Genomic DNA, 21,099 nt, shown 5'->3' with positions numbered 1-21,099 from the left:
GCCACATTGTATGAGTCTTTTTCAGATCCTGCACTGAACAGACGGAAGGCTAGACTGCACCCAGAGTGAGAAATTCAGAGGCTTTATAGATCTCTGCTTTTTAAACTGTGTGTCCAAATCCCAAATAGGGTCTCCTTGGCTCAATGTTGGGAGTCACAAAACATGGTACCTGAACGCCACCTAGTGACTGTTTAAGACATTTACATGAATCTGTCAGCAACAATGTGTAGTGTTTACAGTGAACTCTGCAGAAAATGCTTCAACTATACTTCATATAAAGGAAAATCAGTCTCGTTATCAATCTTTGCAAATGTTGATTTATTATCATTAAATGTTTGATTTTATACCTATTTTATATACCAGGGGTTATGCACACATTTCTCAGGAAGAAAGGAGTTGTGACTAAAAACGTTTAAGAAGCTTTGCTCTAGATGACATTGGAATCCAGCTCTCATAAAATGTAGCCAGCATGGTCAATGGACAGGGATGATGGGAATTGTAATTTAATATCTGGAGCTAGCTGTTTCCTACCCCTGGAATTAAATAATCTCCAATATCTTTTCTAGGATAACAAAAGTAAAATGACACCTAGATAGAATCTAGAACCATCCTATTTCCGAGTGGGCCGTCAACTTTATCATAGCTGACAGTACTGATCACTGAGATCAGCTTTGAAATTCTCCTTTCCTAATCACCTTTCTGTGATCTAAATTGGTTGCAATAACTGTTTTTGTCAAGCAAGAAGGCATGCCCAAAATATTTCTATACACAAAGTGAAATGATAAGTACAACTATAATCTTCTAACATTTTATACTTATAAAATGGATCTTCGTTATAGCAAAAATGAGCCTCTGAACATATCTCTGTTCATGCTGGTCATGTACTGGTTGGTGTTAACTTTCTTTTTCTAGAACTGTTCTATGAATGGTATGCTTTTGCAAAATAACATACAGCAAAAGAAACCTCAAGATAGCCTTTCCCTTCCAAAGATATCTTCAAGCATAAATGATGTTGCCATTTTCTAAAATAGGATCCTGCTTGTAAAAATGGAAACATCTCAAATATATTTGTAACAAGAAAACAAATTTATTGATTTTAAAAGACAAGACACAATTTTGTTTTGAAAAACACAAGAAAGCTAGCCTGAGTTCAAGTCTGAAATATTCAGAAAAATCCTACTATCTTTAGTATGTTCCAGTCATTTGTTTAAACAACACACTAAAAGTTAATATATATTTTTATAATTATAAAAGTTCCCCAGTTATTGTACAGTACACAATACAAATTGCCCACAAACTATTATTTAGCTCCTGCCAATTTTGAGAGGACATGATATACTAAAAGATTTAGCATTTTCACAAAAATCACATCAGGAAATACATATTTACAAAATCAAATACATTATACAAAACCCATCACGTTATTCTGTAAAGATGTTTTCTTTAAATAATTAAAAAGTATATTCAACTGTAATCCAAAAACTGGAAAAGAACATTACATTATCTCACACATACAATCTACAAAAAGTTGCTTACCTCATTTACATTATATAGTCAGTCAATCGGAAAATATAAGGATCCAGTCAATATGTTCTACTCGTGTTTCCTGCATTTCTGTGCTTGTGGGACTGAAAAGCATGATCTGCCACTTACCAAGTGAAATTCAAATGATGGCACTTAAAAAAAATACAAACTATAAAATGAAATAAAAATGATTTAATGAAAAATATGAAAGCTCTGAGTGATAGTAAGGTTACTTCCTGGTAAGAACTAATATTACCCCAATTAACAGGCACAATTTTCTGGGTATTGTCTTAAAGGCACACAAAAGTTCATTTATATATATATCTATTTAACAACGTCACTACTTTATACTGGAAAAAAAATCTCCAAATTGGAAAATAAATGTGTAAAAGGAAAAAAAACCCTGCTTTGGTTAAATGTTAATTTTTGACAAATTTATGCTGACAATTATTTGGTTACTCTGAAGCTATAAACAGAACTTCAAAATCAGTTTCTCAAAAGCTGCCTGGGATTGTATACTACACTTGGACAACAAAATGTTCTTCATAAACAGACAGCTTATCTAAATACTAAACAAGATTCTTATTTATGTAAATCACATTTAGGTTTAGTCTGTACCTTATGTAACAAATTTTCTTTGCTGTTTTAGACTAATAGTCTTCACTGTTGTGGGCAAGCCATGCAGTTACATGTCACTTATCTGCTATAGAAATAAATCCTTATTCAAATATTATTCAAAAGATATTTTCTTTAAACTGGCCATTAAGGGCAGTTTAATCCTTATACAGTGCAATGTTATCATAGCAGACAAATAGTCCCAAGTGGCCACAGCTATCCCCCACCCTTGCTGTTATAGATAACACTAAGTTCTTTATTCTGAATGGAAGAGTGGTACTTACTTTGAAGGTTCATTTTTGGATGGCAGAGGGAGCAATCCAGTGACTCAATATTTTTTTTAAAAAAAATCTGCATAATCAGGTGGCACATGGGGAATAACTCATGAGTAAGTGGATTGCTTCTCTGTGCCATCCAAAGAATAAGAACCACACCAGCTATGTTCCCATCAATTCTCATTCAAGTTAAACCTCACTTGTTCCCCTGCTTTCCAATAAATATGGTAGAGAAGGAAGGCTCAAGCAGGTACAGGTTGAATATCCCTTATCTGGAATTCCAAAATCCAAAATGATCCAAAGTCAACTGAGATAGTGTCATCTTTGCTTTCTGGTTCAATGTATGCCAACATTGTTTCATGCACTAAATAGTTTTAAAATATTGTGTGCAACATTATCTCCAGTCTATGTTTATATGAAACATACATTAATTTCCTGTTTAGACTTGTTCCTGTCTTCTAGAGATGCACATATATGCAAATACTGTTATTCCAAAATATTGGGGGGGGGGGGGAATCAGATAACGGTTGCTCAACCTCTACTGGGCAAAAGAAAGGCATTGCCTTCCAAATCAAACAAAGCCTCCTTCAGTCCTCAAATTTCTAGCACTGCAGAGAATGAACACTGCAAATCATTCACTTAGAACTGTAATATTTGCCATGTGTTTGCATTTTGATGTTAACCTTTGCCTCCTCCTTTTCTCCGAATGCCTGAAAAGGTATTTTGAAATGTTCAAGTTAAATTTTATATTACTAGAATGCTGAAAATGTGGGAAACGTGGGAAAATTTCTTCTGGGGAAAATAATTATAAGGGGGCGGTGTTCTGATTTTGCCCTCCCCCAGTAGGCTCCACAAAATAATGCTATGCAATTGAATTTATTTGCCATGTGATTTGTATGGGAGGCTGCTTGGCACCAGTGGTTGATGGCCTGTACTTGGAATGAGGCGAATGGGATACTCGGTGCTTGGTATTCATTTACCTATAGGTCGTGGCTTGTTTTATGACAGATAGTCAGAATTTAACAAATACATTCTTACCAAGTATAACTCAGGGCTTCCAATCTCAACATAATTTATTTTTAAGAAACGGGAAAAAAAGCCCAAAACCACAATGAGATAAGAAAATAAAAATCAAATAAAGAAAAATAATTTTGAAAACATGGTGGGTTATTAAAAAAAACCTAGGCAGTCACTTTGTAAGTGGCTTTAACTATTAAGTAAAATTGGTAACGTAAACTCAGTTCTACTGGCACATAAAATCACTAGCAGCAATGATCAAGGCATGCAAACTGAGAAGCATTTACAGTAAATTATTATGAATCATAAATTCAAAAACCCTTTGAGTATTGCATTAATTTTTAATTATACATTAATTTTAATAGCTTGCCAAAAGATTTTTAATATATAAAATGATATACTAATGACTAGCCTTTCACCACTTCAGGTGTCTTCCAGAATAAACATAGCAGCAGCAGCAGCAGAGACTACACATTGATACTGCTAGAAAAAATAAGAGTAGAATTTGTAGTGTATGTAGGGAAGGCCTGTGCAGCTTGGGTTAAACAAGACAAAGCTATGCTGTGAACTACTAGTAAGTATGTGGCAGCCCCAGACAAGCAAAAAAACAAAAACAAAAACAAAAACATATTTGTCAGATCTCAAGTGGCCAACATAGTGGGGGCATTGGTGTCCAAATTGGAGGGTCATAGGTTTGATCTAGAGAACAAGTTGGTTTGATGTTTGCTGTTATGTTTTTAAGTAATAACACATTGCTACATCAGATGTTCCCTATTTCCGAATTAAGACTATCATAATTTTTGGGTTCCTTTGAAATCTACCAATATGCATTCAGTAGCTAACTAGCAAAGAGATCAACTAGTTTAGAGAAGGTAAAGTGCAGCCTTCCAGATGCTGTTGGACTACAACTCCAATCATCCCTCACTAATGTCTATACTCGTTCAGGCTGATGAGAATTGCAACCTTGCAATACCCAGAAAACTACACTTTTTCCTGCCAAATGCAACAATTCATTGAAAATGGTCAAACTATGTGGAGTCAGAGGTTTCTTTGACTAATAACTTTATTCTTTACACGCAGCACAAAGTGCCTAAAATGAATGAGATAGGTGCTCAGGAGCTGAGACACTTCTAATTTCTAAAAGTGCCTTGTCTTTAAAAAAGATAGTAGTTGCAGCAGAAAGTACAAAGATACCTCCTGAGTACACTTAGTTCCTCCCCTGCTTCAAAAACTGCATGTCAACTGGATTGTAGTCACAGTAATGCCCTGTGTGTGCCTGTTTATAGACACGGTACTAAATATAATTTAACTCCAAAAGTTCTATAAAATTCAAATTTCTGAAATACAATTCCTATTTACAGATTTTCCTTACTAAACTAGCAAGATTTTCCTATTTTGATATAAATTTGTTTTTCTTATTATATATCTACGTGTAAAACACCCTCCCACCAAAAAACCAAAACCCTTTATGATAATTTCCAGTTCAGGTTTCTTGTATCAAACAGCTGGCAAAAAAGAGTAGGAATACTAGTTTCTATAGGCAGTATAAATATATGGCAGTGAAAACGTTATTCTAACTGTATTAAACCTATAATCAGATGTCTGCTTCAAATTCAAGTATTTAACCTGGAGAATCATTGTCAGCAGAGCTAGACCTTACATGCTCAAAATGTCCTTAATGCACAGGCATGGCATATTTCACATTTACGTGCAGACTGTGTAAGATAAGATTTAAAATCAAAAGTTTTGCAGGGCTACAGGGTCATTAGGTTAATTCAGAGTAAGAAAACATTCTTAACCTCTCAGGTTCCTAGGTTTTCTTTGCTACACTGTGCATGTAGGCTATTCTGTTATTATTATTATTATTATTATTTGGGGGGGGGGGGGAGTGGACACTATGCTTTCATAATCCTGCCAGTGGTTTTTTTTCCAATCTTATTCATACTAATCACTTTAACTTTACAATGCTCAAAGGGTTAATGCAAGGCATTACCATAAAATAATTTTCTAACATTAGAACTAATCATTTATGATTCTGTTCCAGTTTTCTTTAGTCACTAAACAAGCGATCTAGCAACAGCACAAGAATTCCCTTTCCTTTTAACCATGTACAAAGAAGTTGACCTGTAATGCAGGAAAAAGGGCCCAATTTTCATGAACTGGGACAGCTCATAAATCAGTCTTACATTTTCTGAAATTAGTGTTATGTATATTAAAAAGGGGAGTTTCCCCTGAAAATCATCCTTTCACAATGTCATTCCATGAATGAAATTGGGTTGAGTCAATCTCTGACTAAGTTGTTTCCTTGCCGATTTTCTTGCAAAAATTATTAAGTGATTATGAAGGTTTACCAAGAATAATTTGAGGAGATTGTTTCCAATTATTACAAATACCTCGTTTTAAATTAAATAAATTGTCTGTTGTTCTGTACATTCCTGAAAGACGGTACCATTAGTACTGTTTCAAATATCACCCATGGCAAACCAAAATGCAGTAACATTGCACATCAGTAATGTTTCAGAAAGGTGATAGATGTCTAACTTAGTGTTGTAATTCCAAGTTGTAATACAAAAATAATCACAAAGCAAAGCATTTTGACTAAAGAATACAAATATTTGTTACTTTAAAGTGACAGCACCAACTATTTTGCATTCTTGAAGAGCTTATGAAAATCGGGCCCTGCATCTGATAAGAAATTTCAGTAGTATTATCTATTGATCACTGGATTACTTATTTAAAAGCCAAAAAGTCTTCATTTTAAAAAGTAGTATTCTTTAAAATAACCTCTAAAGACAAATGACTCACAAATCTAAGGTCAGTCTCCTGCAGTGTCACCAAAAGTGCTTCAAATAAGTAAGTAATCTCAGTGCTGCATATCCATGTAATGTATATTTCATACATTTTATGCTGTAAAGTTGAATAGTTTGCTTAAGTTCATACCAAGCATTCAAAGTGTTATGTGGAGATGATGTGGCTAGAGATTCTGAACCCCAAAGTCTGGAACTTCTAGTGCACTGCCAAAATCAGATAAGAACTACAACTGGAAGAGACATTTGGGAGGCCATGGTTTATGCACTGATCGCTAGATACATGCATAGGAGTCTATGAATCCAAGTCCTCGCACATCAACTTTTTGAAAATGTTGGTAAGGAATGGTACAAGTATATAGGCACAAGAAGTGTAATCTCAGAATGTTAACTAAGTAATGTGGCCTACTCATTATGCTAAAGAACCTCTGGAGAAAATGCAGGCAGTGAGCCCATACAAACGATTCACAATATAATCTGTTTCATGTTGTTTACAATAAATAAAACTGAAGACAGACATTATTAGCAGTCATCAAACCAAGTCATAAGAGTGTACCATGTAGTATCTAGATGAACACAAATTACTTTTAGTTTTTATTAATAATTATTGGAGCATTTTTCATTGCATTTCTAACAATATCTAGCTGCAAAGATCCATCATATAGGCATGGTTGCATTGTAGACCAGAATATAACTTTTTTTTATCTGAGCAAGAGATAAGGTACAATGATGATCTTTTTGGCACATTAAATACAGTGATCAACTGGAGAAGGGGAAGGTGAATCCAAAATTTACTAGGCCTGTCTCTCTCTCTCTCTCTCAAAAAAAATTGCATCGTTCTCATTTCTCTGCATGAACAAAATCCAACATTCAAAAAGAAAAGAACAATGATGAGAAAAGGTACAAGTTTGCAATATGAAAAGAATCATTCCAGTAAATAAACTACATCTAACCCACAACATCCTTCTTAGACTCTTAAAAAACTATGTTGAAAAGTGTTTCTTTGTTATATAAGTGTAAACATTTCATAAAACACAATGAGAAGTAACTATCACAGCTTGCTTTTAAAAAAATAATTGATGAGGAGTGCAGACGTGAAGGATTTTGGGCGGGGGGGGGGGGGAGGGGAGGAGAGGATAACAACACATTTAAATAACAGAGTGAACTAAATCTTAATGGAACATCTGAGGATACATTTAGTGAAATGGCAGAAATTACTAGACCTAAACCTAGCTTAGCCCACACTGGTGGAAGGCATCAGATTCTGCAACTCTCAAGCAAATCTTAAAGCTTAGTCTAGAAACAGAAATGCTTAAATTGTGAAAAAATAAATATTTAGAAATTCTGGAAACATGAAAAACCTAGGATCAAACCTGTGTGCCATATATATATACCAATAATTCCGCCTGCTGGTCAATCATTTGGTAACTGTAACCTTACAGATCATCTTTCAGACAAATGACAGACAAGGCTCCTATTATTTTACAGAGGCCTTGCTATAAACTCTGTAATTTTTCTTTGTGCTTTCCTTCATTTTTGGTTTGTTTTGATCAGGCTAAGGAAATTCAGGAATTCTTTAAACCAAATGTTTAACCCATTATACCTGTAACAAGTCAGTTAGAATAGAAAGAAAACAACATATAGTATGATTTAACAGTAAAATAAAATAGCAGATCGACACCCACCCCCCCATCGTATCCACAATTGAAACTATATGTTGCTTTACAATTCTGCTTACTTTTTAAAAAATTAAAAGTAGATAAGGGTTTAGAAATATATATATATATAAATTCTTGTTTGAGACTTGGCTAACCTATTTTGTTGACTTCTGACATTGTTAAAGCTAGTTTTATTTTCACCCACTCCCCGCACCCAACCAAGAAAATCCGATTAGTAATAAAGTGAAATCCAGCTATAAATAAGAAAGAAATAGGCCGTCACTCTAAGAGGGATAGTATATATAATTAAAAAAATCTTGATTTCTGAAAACTATGTAACCTGCCCTTCCTGTTTGGGGAATTTGAGGGTGAGGGGAGAAAGAAAGAAGACAGGCACACTTTGTTGAATCAATGTAAGAGTTATTAACAAGAAAAATCTTAGCTTCAGTTCTGTTTAAGGCACCATGTAATAGCCGAGGTACAATGATCCCTGATGTACATTCTTAAATGGCAATGGTCCGTCTAGCCACCTACTCAAATTCTACGCAATTGGGAAATAAGTACAAGTGACATGTGCCAGTTTCACTGCCTTTTAAACATTTCTGTATAAAATGAAATCCACTTAAGAACCAGGAATTATTTTGAGCAAAATTACAATGCAGGTTGCTACATTCCTTGCATCCTATAAACTATCTTTAACAAGAGCAGCAGATTGAACTATCATGAGGAAAAGGACATGGAATTTTTTTTAGTCATCTGAAAGGAATGGTTTCCTGCATATCCAGTTCAGGAGAAATAGCAGGTACACTTAAAAAAAAAAGAATAAATCAAGACACTTTTTAAAACTTCAGTATTTAACATCTGTAGTTTCACTGAAGAGCAGAAAGCATCTTGGTAGTGGTCCCATATGTGTGAGATGCATAATCCACCAAGCAGTATTGTAACAAAACCTCCATGCATTTAAAGGTGGTTTGGCTCTTGGTTCGAATCTTGTGATTTATGTGAATCTTGTGCATGAGTGATTAAAAAGAAAGGTTTCACATAATAATTCATTTGGGTAGACTATGCTTGAAATCAGTAGTTTTAAAAGAGATGACTTAGTATGCAAAAAACTAAAACTTTTTTAAAAGGAAGCTTGCATTGTCTATAATGGTGTCATCTGTACATTTATTAAGTACACATTACCACATACTATCAGAGCTTTTGTTTTTCCTGCAACCATGAGTCACTCTTCCTCTGAGAAAGACATCAGACTATGTTCTCTAGCATTATAATAAATTTTCAGTATATCCCCTGAACACTCTGAAATGTATCAAAATAGTATCTTCCAGTTCTCTCCAAAGAAAGCTGCTTTTTAGGAACCGTTTAATGCAGCCGCTGTCAAGTGAGCATGCCTCCAGTGTAAATCAAAGAAGAAAATTCTTGATATTTCAGAGTGCAATTAATTAAAAACCCTATTTATACGAAATCACCATGACTAACAATTAACATTAAAATATTTTGTAAAAACTGTGAAAAAATTAAATTACTTCTAATTATAAAGAGGACAAAAACATTAACAGTTAAGCTTCGCAAAAATGCTTCTTGACTCTTGAAACTAAGAAAACTCTATATTAAGCGGCCAGTGTAAAATGATTGTATTTACCGTTCCCCACCCCCTCCCAAAAGAGACCTGGCAAAATACATACACCCATTCCATTTCACAACTCCAGTAAAAGTAATGTTCAAGCACAGATAAAATTTGACAACAGTCAGCTTTCAGACTTCTTCTTTTCTTTTCTTTTTTCTTTTTTTGCATCCCTTCCCTCCCCCATGATAAGCCCAACATCAACAGGGCTAATATAATCTGGGGGAAAAAAGAGCTTTAATTTTTGTTAGACTGCAGTATATGTATTTCCAGTAGTACTGCACTGTCTGATAGTTTGAGTAGCTGTAACAATGTGCTCATTGTGAAGAGGGCTCAGGAGGTTCTGCTGTACTCCACTTTCCATGACGACTGGCTGGAGGCAGCCCACCTGAAAGGCCTGGCTAATTTCAGTCTTTTCTCTTTTTGCTTGTGGCTCCCCAGCTTCATCCAATTCTTCATCTATTTCACTGTCAACTTCACTGCCTTCATCTGCAGAGAAAAAATCACAAGTGAATCTTATAATCTGAAACAGCCATGTGACATGCAGGTATTTAACAAATCCATAATAATAGCAAAAACAATAACAATAATATTGTATTTACTCGATTTTAGTGCTCACTCTTTTTGACTAAATTAGATTTGTGTAAATTCTTTTTGGATTTCAGGGTTTTGAAAATTGAGGTGCGCATTACATTTGATGGTGCATTACACTGGAGTAAATACGGTAATTTATCTTTAATAATAATAATAATAATAATAATAATAATAATAATAATAATAATAATCTTTATTTATATCCTGCCTCCATCTCCCAAAAACGGACTCGGGGTGGCTTACAAGGCACCATAAGTGCAGCATATAACATCAACAATACACGGGTATAAAACAATGTCTCATGAAAGTTATAAAACAACCACTATCAACCCACAAAATAAAATAAAATACACAATTTAAAAACGCATATCATCTATAGTTAAAAACTAGCTGTCATCAAGACATAATTAAAGTGCCAGGGTGACAACCTCATATGGGCCCATTTCAGGCTACTTGAGCCAATATCCTGCTTAAAAAATCATGGTTTCAGGCTGGATCGGAAGGATTAAAGGGTGGGGCTAACCTAATCTCTTTTGGTAGGGTATTCCAGAGCCAGGGAGCTACTACAGAGAAGGCCCTCTGTCTCGTCCCTACCAACCACACTTGAGACGGTGGTGGCTGAGAAAGTGGGAGCATTGAGAGAAGGGCCTCCTCTGCTGATCTCAAAGCCTGCTTTGGTTCATAGAAAGAAATGCAGTCTCGAAGATAAGTTGGACTCAAAGTATATAGGGCTTTGTAGGTAATAACCTGCACTTCGAATTGAACCTGGAAAATTATTGGAAGGCAACAGAGCTACTTGAGTAGGGACATAGTATGTTCCCTATAGCTAGCTCCAGTTAGTAATCTGGCAGCCGACCTTTGCAGTTTCCAAACCATCTTAAAAGGCAGCCCCATGTAGATTGCATTGCAGTAGTCCATTCTAGATGTAACTAAGGCATGGACCAGTGGCCAAGTCAGGTTTTTTGAGGTACAGTTGCAGCTGGCACACAAATTTTAGCTGTGCGAAGGCCTTCCCGGCCACCACCAACACCTGAGCTTCAAGCATCGTTGCTGAGTCCATCCCCCTGAGGACCTAAGTGTCCTATGGGGAAGATTATATGGGAGAAGGTGATTCTCTAGGCAACTTGGACCCAAACCATGTAGGGCTTTAAAGGTTAAAACCAACACTTCATACTTTACCAAGAAACTAACTGGCAACCATGGAGTGACTTTAGCATAGGTATAATATGCTCACTCCTAGATGTTCCCATAACTAGTCTGGCTGCCATGTTTTGAACTAACTGGAGTCAGTTAAACCTGGCTTACATAGTCAAAACATTTAAATGGCCTTTGTAGTGTAATTTTTGAATTATTTTATTAAAGGTTGCACAACTAAAATACACAAGCGATTTGATCCAAAATGCTTTTTTGAGGAGAAGCCAGAGACTGAAACATATCTCCTACAGAAACAGCAACCAAAAAGCCCACGATATGGTTCAGATATGTGGATGACACCTTCACCATTTGGAGCCACGGAGAAGAAGAACTCAACAGGTTCCTGGACCATCTTAACAGCATCCACCCAAACATCCAGTTCACCATGGAAAAAGAAAATGAAGGAAGACTGCCTTTTCTAGATATCCTAGTCATCCGCAAACCAGATCAACAATTGGGTCACACCGTCTACAGAAAACCCACACACACAGATAGATATCTACATAAAAACTCCAACCATCACCCAAGTAAAAAAAGAAGCACCATTAAAGCCTTGGCAGACCGTGCAAAAAGAATCTGCGAACCCCACCTCCTCCAGGATGAACTGAACCACCTCAACTGGGCTCTCCAGGCCAATGGATACTCCACCTCAGACATCAGAAGAGCTGCAAGACCAAGGACAAGCCACGAGAGTAAAGATGAAGATCCACCCAGAGGAAAAGTGTTCTTGCCATACATCAAGGGAACCACTGATCGCATAGGGAAGCTGATGAAGAAACACAACATACAAACAATCTACAAACCCACCAAGAAAATCCAACAAATGTTACGTTCAGCAAAGGACAAGAGGGATCCTCTCACCTATGCAGGAGTCTACCGTGTACCATGCAGCTGTGGACAAGTCTACATAGGGACCACCAAACGCAGCGCCCAGACACGCATCAAGGAACATGAAAGGCACTGCAGACTACTTCAACCAGAGAAGTCAGCCATAGCAGAGCACCTGATGAACCAGCCTGGACACAGCATATTATTTGAGAACACAGAAATGCTGGACCACACCAGCAACCACCATGTCAGACTACACAGAGAAGCCATTGAAATCCACAAGCATGTGGACAATTTCAACAGAAAGGAAGAGACCATGAAAATGAACAAAATCTGGCTACCAGTATTAAAAAACTCTAAAATTATAACAGCTAAACAACAGAGAGGAAAAAACCAGGCACAGATTAACACTTCCCAGCAACAGATTTTCCCAGACTCAGGCAGGCCTTCAAATGCTAATGAAGGTGATCAGCCAAACATTCACACCTAAGTGCAGCAGGGAAGAGCTCCTTGCCCCACCCCAGCCATTCCACAGATATATAAACCCATTTTTCCTACTTCCAACAGACCTCACACCTCTGAGGATGCTTGCCATAGATGCAGGCGAAACGTCAGGAGAAATGCCTCTAGAACATGGCTCTATAGCCCGAAAAAACCCACAAGAACCTATATCTCCTACATTTTCCCTTTTTGATTTAAACTCTCTGGATTCCCCAGTCAAAACAGCCAGGAGCCATGCTAGCTAGGGGAATTCTAGCAGTCCATAAAACAACTTCTTAAAGCTTTGGAGAACCAAACTTTGCCTTTCCCTGGAATATCCTGATCATTCCCTTAGGGACCCTTGAACCTCAAATGGAATTATTAAGGAGAACAGAAAGTGGTAATTGGAAAGAAAAGACAAGAAAGAACAACTGTATGAAGAGAGACTTTAGTTGATGGAGTCAACTAAAGATGTATAATGTGGATGATACTAACCTTTGTCCATATTTCCAGGAGATATTGCATTTAAGTCACCAAACTGCAGCAGAAAAATATAATTAATAAATATATATAGTTACTGAAGTGTCATCCTAATGATGTCTACAGTCAAATCCTCTATTAAATCTAATCATACAGTTTTACAGAACTAATGTGAACAGCTGTCATGATACCATGCAGTGTGCCCACACTATGCATAGATCACCGGGTTTCCACCCCTCCTAAGTACATACCATCAAGTATTTTGTAATACTTGCCAAATTAATCTGAAGATAATGTGATACCTACTTCATAAATATTTTCATAAGGCATTCTGCTAATTTTACTCCATGGCAGATGAAAATCAGTAGACCTCTGTATTACAGAAGCAGGTACTGAACAAAACAGAAATGCAATAAAACCCAGACCCAGTATATTCTTTGCTGTATTTTGAATATACACAGTAGTCGGATATTAGATAGACAATTTATATGGCCTATAAGTACTTTTGATTTCAAAAAGGTGGTATTTGCTTTATTCATGATCTTCATGTAGAATTAAATAAAATATTGATGGGCAATTAGATATTAGTAAAAGAGAAGTCAGTATGGAACAGTGGTTTGTGAGATGGAATACTACTCTGCAAAACATTCATTCAGGGTAAGCGCAAACCCAAAAACAAATTCTCCTCTCAAAAAAGAATATCCAGGATACCAGAGAATAGAGGAAGATTGTGGTTTCAAAAAAAAGAAACAAATATTTGGTAACCAAAATGGGGACAAATTGTAAGAATAAAATGCTGAGGAATTAGGCTATTAGGAGCACATATACTAGACAAAATAAAACAATTATAATTATTATTACAATTATAATAATTGTAATAATCTCAGCAATTTCAGGAACTTAACTGTTGAACAACATAACTGAAATGAGGTTTTATGTCTATCAGAATTGAAAAGATTCATTGCAGCCATTAAACATTTTTCCCACATAACCACATACCATAAAATATAGTTTAGATAACATTATTTCTAATGCAGCATTAAAACAACTAATAAAGCACTACAACTGTGAACTTACCTCTCCCATAACTGCAATAGGTGTCTCTCCTGTGGCTTGAGCAACACGATGTTCAACTAAGTAAAACATGTATTCATCATACAATAGACGGATCAGATGAAAAGAACCAAAGCTAGCAGCACTGCGCAAGGTTAAATCTCGAATAACCATTGAACTGTATAAAAATGAAAGCACAAATGGAAAATCATATAATGATTTAAACTTCCTGGTTTAAACTCATGGGAGTTCCATGCTACTGCCAAAACAGAAGCTCTGTTTAACTCAGACTATTATAAATAATACTTTGATATTGGCCATCACTAGCCATAGTTCAACAAAAATGTGATCAGTTAAAAACAGGATGCAAATTCTGAAGGAGCAAGGAATGCATGTGCTTAAGGCTGTGTAGTGTGAACTCACTGGCCCAAAGCCCCTTTTGTGTCTCTCATTTCTTGTTTTTAAAATAATGATGTCATGGTTTGCTGCCAAAATTTTGTAGCAAGCAATTACATGTACTATAGCCCATGGGAAAAGGAAGTAAATACTTAATCGGATTTTTTTTTAGTGTGTCAGGCGCAACTCAAGAAACTGCAAGTCGTTTCTGGTGTGAGAGAACTGGCCATCTGTAAGGATGTTGCCCAGGGGACTCCTGGATGTTTTGATGTTTTACCATCCTTGTGGGAGGCTTCTCTCATGTCCCAGAATGGGGAGCTGGAGCTGACAGAGAGAGCTCATCTGCGCTCTCCCCGGATTCAAACCTCTGCCCTGTCAGTCTTCAGTTCTGCCGGTACAAGGGTTTAACCCATTGCACCACCGCAATTAGCGTCAATTTTGTTTCTTTCAGTTCAGTAGCATTAGTCAATAAGTCAATTTAATACATTCAAGTTTCATTTATACATAACTGGATAATTAATCAAGTATGAGTGGAGGAATTCATTTGTTAAATCCATAATGAAAATGAGCACTAGTTTAATAGGAAGAACCCACAAATAAGATAGGACAACATGTTGTTCACAAGCCCATCAAATCTTTAGCTTGGGGAGAAAAAGAGCACAGCTGACATTCCCAAGGCCTGAAAAAAGATCTAATTCACATGGATAAACTCTACAAAATTATTCATAATGCCAATGTCTACACCAACAGCTGGCTTCTAGTATTAATAAATACTAACTCCAGCTTTTCTGAGCAATGACTAATTGCATTTATTGGTACCTGGAGACATTAGATTCCACAGGAACAGCATTTGAAGGTTAACATGACTCCAATAAAATCACAATAAAACAAATAAAAATCCCAATAACCTTGATACATGTTATTGCATCTGCTTTTCACTCTCCCTGCCCAATTTCTGAAAAAAGAAGTAATTTGGGGTGTGTGGAAGAAGGCTGGCATGTAATGTAAATTGCCAGGCATATCAATGACATATAATAAAAATCAAGCAAAAAAGAAAGAAAAATGTTTGTGTGCCAGAGCACACATTTTAAATATTTTAAGTCACTGACCTGTAAAAAGACCACTTTAACAGAAATTGTCGAGCTGCTTTAGGAAAACTAGGCCTTCCTTCATAGGGTTTCAGTGCTTGCATCATTACGTTATCTAGCCAGGCAGCCCACTGCTCCAGAGTGCTCTGCTGCTGAAGAGTCATCTTGAAATCTGTTTCCAGCCTCTGTACCATATTGTCATCACACTGGCACACCCAGGAAGCCTGCTCCTGTCCCAGGACAAAAAAAATCAAGGCTAGCACCATGTGCTTTATGTACAAAAGCTTGGGGAAGAAAAAAAAAATGAACAAAGAGGTAAAATAGAGAGACATGCATGACGCCGACTTATACACAAACATAGAGAGTGTGTCTTTCCACTTTTCCTCTTTGTTCATTTCTGTCTTTCCCTTCTTTGTGGAATGACCCTTGACTTATCCAGGGTTTATATCAAAAGCAATCATTTTGGATCAAAACCAGCCCTTGACTTATACATGACGGCGACTTATACATGAGCATATAAAGTATAAGTCAATGGCAGGTTTTGGGGCCAAAATTACCCCTGGATAAGTTGAGGGTCATTCCACAAAGAAAGGAAATATCAATTCTGCCTCAGGGAGCCAGCTGCCTCTGGCTACTGCCTCCATTTCCCAACTCAGGCATTCAAAAGGGCCACAACAGAGTATTTCTTTTAGTTTCTCACAGGATGGGCTATTTGCCACTCCACCCAGAGAAGGGGATAGTTCCTTTTGAAATAAGAGTTAAAGTATAGTACTGTACTGGCATTGGGCCATGGATAAGTCAATCCAATTTGGGAAAGGAGCACTAAAATGTCTAGACTTATCCATGAGTATATAGGGTAAATAGCCAAGATGGACATCAAGGGAATAGACAGTAGTTAAAAAGTAATGTTTTGAAAGTAAGGTTGCTTACCTGTAACCATGTTTCTTCGAGTAGTCAACTGTGAAATTCACACCTGTGGTATTTCCTGCATCCACGCAGCTGATTCAGATCCTTATTGAAAAACATTTGCCAAATCAGGGACTCCAGCCCCGCCCATCCACTCCAGTAATAAAGCCAGTCTGCGGGGTTTGAGGCCTTAGTTCCATACTGCGAAAGACAGTCGGAGATAGAAGACATGATGGAGTGTGGGGAGGATGGGCGGGTTGTGTGAATTTCACAGTTGACCACTCGAAGAAACATGGTTACAGGTAAGCAACCTTACTTTCTTCAGCATGGTCACTGTGAAATCCACACCTGTGGTAGAATAGCGAGCAGTCCCATAGATGGTGGCTGTCATGCTACTGCAGAAAAAAGAATTGCTCTCCCAGAAGCTGCATGTTTTTTGGTGGCCAAGTCCAGTTTGTAATGGGAGACAAATGTGTGCGGTGTTGACCAAATGGCTGGCTGACAAATGTCATCCAGTGGCACACCGTGTAAAAATGCTGTAGAGGCTGCCACTGCTCGAATGGAATGAGCATGGATCTGAACAGGTAATTCCAGTCCTGCCATCTGATATGCTAGCCAGATAGCTGTGACTATCCAGGCTGCCAATCTCTGGGCAGAAACCGGAAGGCCTACAGAGTCCTTACGGTACTTGACAAAAAGTCTTAGTGACTTCTGTAATGGAGCTGTGCAGTGGACATAGAAAGCAAGGGCTCTCTGCACATCAAGAAGGTATAAAGACTGCTCCAGGGTAGTAGAGGGGTTTGGAAATAAGGTTGGAAGACAATGTCCTGAGACATTAGGTAAGAAGGTGATGTCTTTGTGGAGCACGACCTTATCCTTATGAAATTTCAGGTAAGGACTATCGATTCGAAGAGCCGTAAGCTCGCTAGCACGATGAGCAGAAGTAATAGCCACTAAAAATGCTGTTTTCCATGAAAGATGGGACATATCAGAAGTGGCCATTGGCTCGAAGGGTGGTTTTGTAAGGGCGGAAAGAACAACCTCCAACCTCCAAGAGGGGGGCACAGGCCGTATTTGCGGCCTGAAGTTTCTCATTTTAATTATTGTATTGTTTTAAAGTAGAAGTCAGAATCTACATCAGACTCATTGTCTGGTTGCTGCTGAGAGGAAGCACCAGAATGAGCTTGTGAAAAAAGCTTATTAAACCCCTGAAAACCAAAAGAAGGGACTCCAAACCCTTGAGAAGGAAAGGAGGGCGTAGATGGTGCCTATTCAAAATAGTACCAACCTACCTGTTGAGGCATGGGCCAAGTGGCAGATGGGGCCCAAAAGACACAGTACTTACATTCTGAGCCGTCACCGAGGCTCCCAGGTGGCAAGATGCAGAGGGAGGATGGTAGCCCGAAGGCCCCTCCAAGGATTTATACTCGATGGGCTAAGCCCCAAAGCCTTGACTAGCCATCACTCGCACAGGCGACGTGGCTGCCTTGAGCCTCCCTCTCCTGAGGGGGGCAAAAGCATGGCAGGGATCGCTGCAGCATCCACTGCCTGCTGGGGTAAATGGGGCAGGGAAAGCATGGGCAGTGTGAGCAAGCTGTCCTCCAAAGATAGAAACAGCTGAGAGACTAGGCTGCAACCCAAAACAAAACTCCTGGCACCAAGTTGGAATTGCAGTCTGAGAGTAGTCAAACTGGAGTCCTTGAGTCAAACCAATAGTTGTTTTAGGAGAGTCGAGAACACCGAGTTGTTGCTGCTTTCATGGACAAAAGGAACTAAGGCCTCAAGTCCTGCTGCCTGGCTTTATTACTGGAGTGATGGGCGGGGCTGGAGTCCCTGATTTGGCAAATCAGCTGCATGGACGCAGGAAATACCACAGGTGTGGATTTCACAGTGACCACGCAGAAGAAGATATGTTTTAAAAAAAAGATGGATTGTATATGTCACATTCAGCACGATAAGGAATGAAGCTGTTGGACATGTAAAGGTTTTGTCATTACTTCTCCATCTTATATGCATGTATGTTTTACAGTGGGAATATCCTAGTGCTTTGTTTGTATGCCAGGTTTCAGAAAGTCCTGTAATGGCAGAAATGTTTCATTCTTTTCTAGCACGGAAACTGAGTTATAAGCTGCCATCTCCAAATAATGTGTATAACACATGCAGCCAGAAAATTCATTTCTTTCTATATGGGAATGTCACTGGCTCAAGGTTTAAGAATGAGGGGCAAAATAATAATAATAATAATAATAATAATAATAATAATAATAATAATACTTTGGGTTGTTGTAGGTTTTATTTATATCCTGCCCCCTCTCCAAATAGGACTCAGGGCAGCTTACAAAGAGTAAAATACAGAGCAAAACAGAAATAAAACATAATACATAAACAACAATATCAAAACCTACATAAAATAAAATACAATTAAAGACCAAGGCAAAAATAAAAACATAATATATAATGACAATATCAAAAACCTAACAGACTAATATAACAATAGCATAATAGAAAATTAGCACAAATTAAAACTTTTTGTTGGATTTAAACATGTTATCTACCAGAGGCAAAACCAGTTCAGGCCAGTTGGCATTAGTACAGCTATAAACCACCATCTTACTGGCATTCTGAAAGGTGTTAGCATACCTGGACATTGGCAAAATCAACACGGTTGAGGTCACTAAGCATCTGGTTGATCTGAGAAGTGTTCTGCAGCACAGCACGAGCTGCCTGAGCCAGATGATTGAGAGATGTGTATCTTCGCAGAGTCTGAGCAAAGGCACTTACAGCGGCAACCTAGGAAGAGAAAAGGAAAATCTCTAACACTCTCATGATGCTAAGGCTGGCTAGCCAATTTAATAACATAACTATGTAGTTATTCTTGCCTTCCTTCCCCTTCTGTCTTTCCCTCATACACAGCTTCAGTTCATAGTATTTTCTAACAATGTTTTGATAGTTTACAGCTAAGAAATACATCACAAGAATGCAGCATCAATGGAATGTCTTTTAAAGCCCTTCAACAGATATTTTAGATATCTGTAGATGACATGTATGTTTCCAGTAACCTGCACGACATAACAAGTTCAACATTTCATTTGTAGAAAAACATATTAAATGAAGGAAATGTTCTATATTTTTCTTTAAATCAATGCTTTCCACATTGGCTCTTCATAATTGTGAAACAGGGGGCGACAATGATGCTTCTGAGGATTCAAAATAGCATTTCTTTATTCCAAGAAATCAGGAGCAACCCTTTAGTTTACCTTGGTTTGAATCATTCTCTGTGGAATATTGTTCATGGCATTGGAAAGCCAACCTTCAAGGCTTTTTGCAAAATTGCGAATGGCTTGGGTCAAGGCACCTATGTATGAAAGAATACAAAACAAATGGAAAAAAGTCAAGGCTTGCGTGTTTTGAAAGACTGTTGTCCTTGAATATTGCAACTACCCAGTAAAGTGAAGAAATAAATGCTAACGCACAGTACTAATCTGTCTAGGAACTATCAACAGAAATGCCACATAGAACTAAAGTAGTACTATACAACAAATCCACAAACAGCAAAAATCTGAAGGCCACAGTAATATTTCTCACTGATGCAATAAATGTTTACTTCAGCTGTGTCACTTCAAACTGTTAAGTAGGAGCTACTCTGTATGAAGAAGCATTCAATCACATGACTCCCTGTGGTAAAAATCAGGTTTAGAGAAGGGTCAACAGTATTTTGAAATGTAACTCTACAAGTAAGAGAGTGCAAACATGACAATGTAATTTTAGGTTGTAGATATATCAACTGTTCAGAGTGGACAATGGTTCAATTTTTTTGCTCCTGGAACCCTACAGTCAGAAAGAAAGAAAAATCAGGCTGAAAGTCAAATTTGATGTTGACCACTGGAGTGTTTGCGTGTATAAGACAAATTTCCAATTTTGGATACTTCAAGGAGAAATAAATCCCACTTTTTATGTCCAGAAAAAGAGCAATATGATGAATATGGATGGTCAAGGGCCACAAAAACAGCCTTGGGTGGAAGCATTCATTTCTCAGCCCTGTAGTAAAAGGAGATATTTGATCCTACTGTGGACTTACAGTGTGAAATGTCATTAGTATTCTTTAAATTTGTATTGGATATAATTTAATTCTATGTGGTATTTCTATTAATTGATTCAGTATTGAAGAATCTTATATATCATAATTTGAACTATGATACTCAGATGTAACCTACTGCAGCTCCCTTTCTCTTTAGCTGTTAGATTTTGGTCCCACTTCAATATTAGTCATTTTAACAGGAATCATTATATATTATTTTGAGGCTCACACCTGTAAACAATTTTATATACATTGTAACATGCAGTACACTATTCATTTAAATGAAGTACCATGCAGAACTAATTTCAACCATTCAGTATCTCCTTCATTATATATGGAACAGATACAGACTCATCATTCCCTGGGCCACAATTCAAGGAGAGGCTTTAGGTACACAGAAGAATATTCAAAAGCAATAAAATATTTCAACATTTCCTTTAAAGAGCCAGATCCTTGCAATTCATCCTCTCAGCCAAAAC

At 37.3% G+C, this 21,099-nt stretch overlaps 1 protein-coding gene across 1 annotated transcript in view; it reads right to left on the bottom strand.

The window, feature by feature from the left end:
• Positions 1–1,067: 1,067 nt before the first annotated feature.
• Positions 1,068–21,099, bottom strand: part of RFX3 (regulatory factor X3) — a 152,758-nt gene continuing 132,726 nt past the window's right edge. Inside the window, exons 12-17 of the mRNA XM_060762271.2 lie at positions 19,800–19,897; positions 19,183–19,332; positions 15,658–15,866; positions 14,177–14,330; positions 13,115–13,157; positions 1,068–10,012 (exon numbers count right to left, since the gene is read on the bottom strand). Of these exons, the coding sequence (XP_060618254.1) occupies positions 9,771–10,012; positions 13,115–13,157; positions 14,177–14,330; positions 15,658–15,866; positions 19,183–19,332; positions 19,800–19,897 (896 nt within the window). The 3' untranslated portion in view covers positions 1,068–9,770. The remainder of the gene's footprint in view (positions 10,013–13,114; positions 13,158–14,176; positions 14,331–15,657; positions 15,867–19,182; positions 19,333–19,799; positions 19,898–21,099) is intronic.

Source organism: Anolis sagrei, chromosome 2 (assembly GCF_037176765.1).
Source record: "Anolis sagrei isolate rAnoSag1 chromosome 2, rAnoSag1.mat, whole genome shotgun sequence".
Classification (NCBI taxonomy): Eukaryota; Metazoa; Chordata; class Lepidosauria; order Squamata; family Dactyloidae; genus Anolis; species Anolis sagrei.
This window is presented reverse-complemented; position numbering and strand designations above follow the sequence as displayed.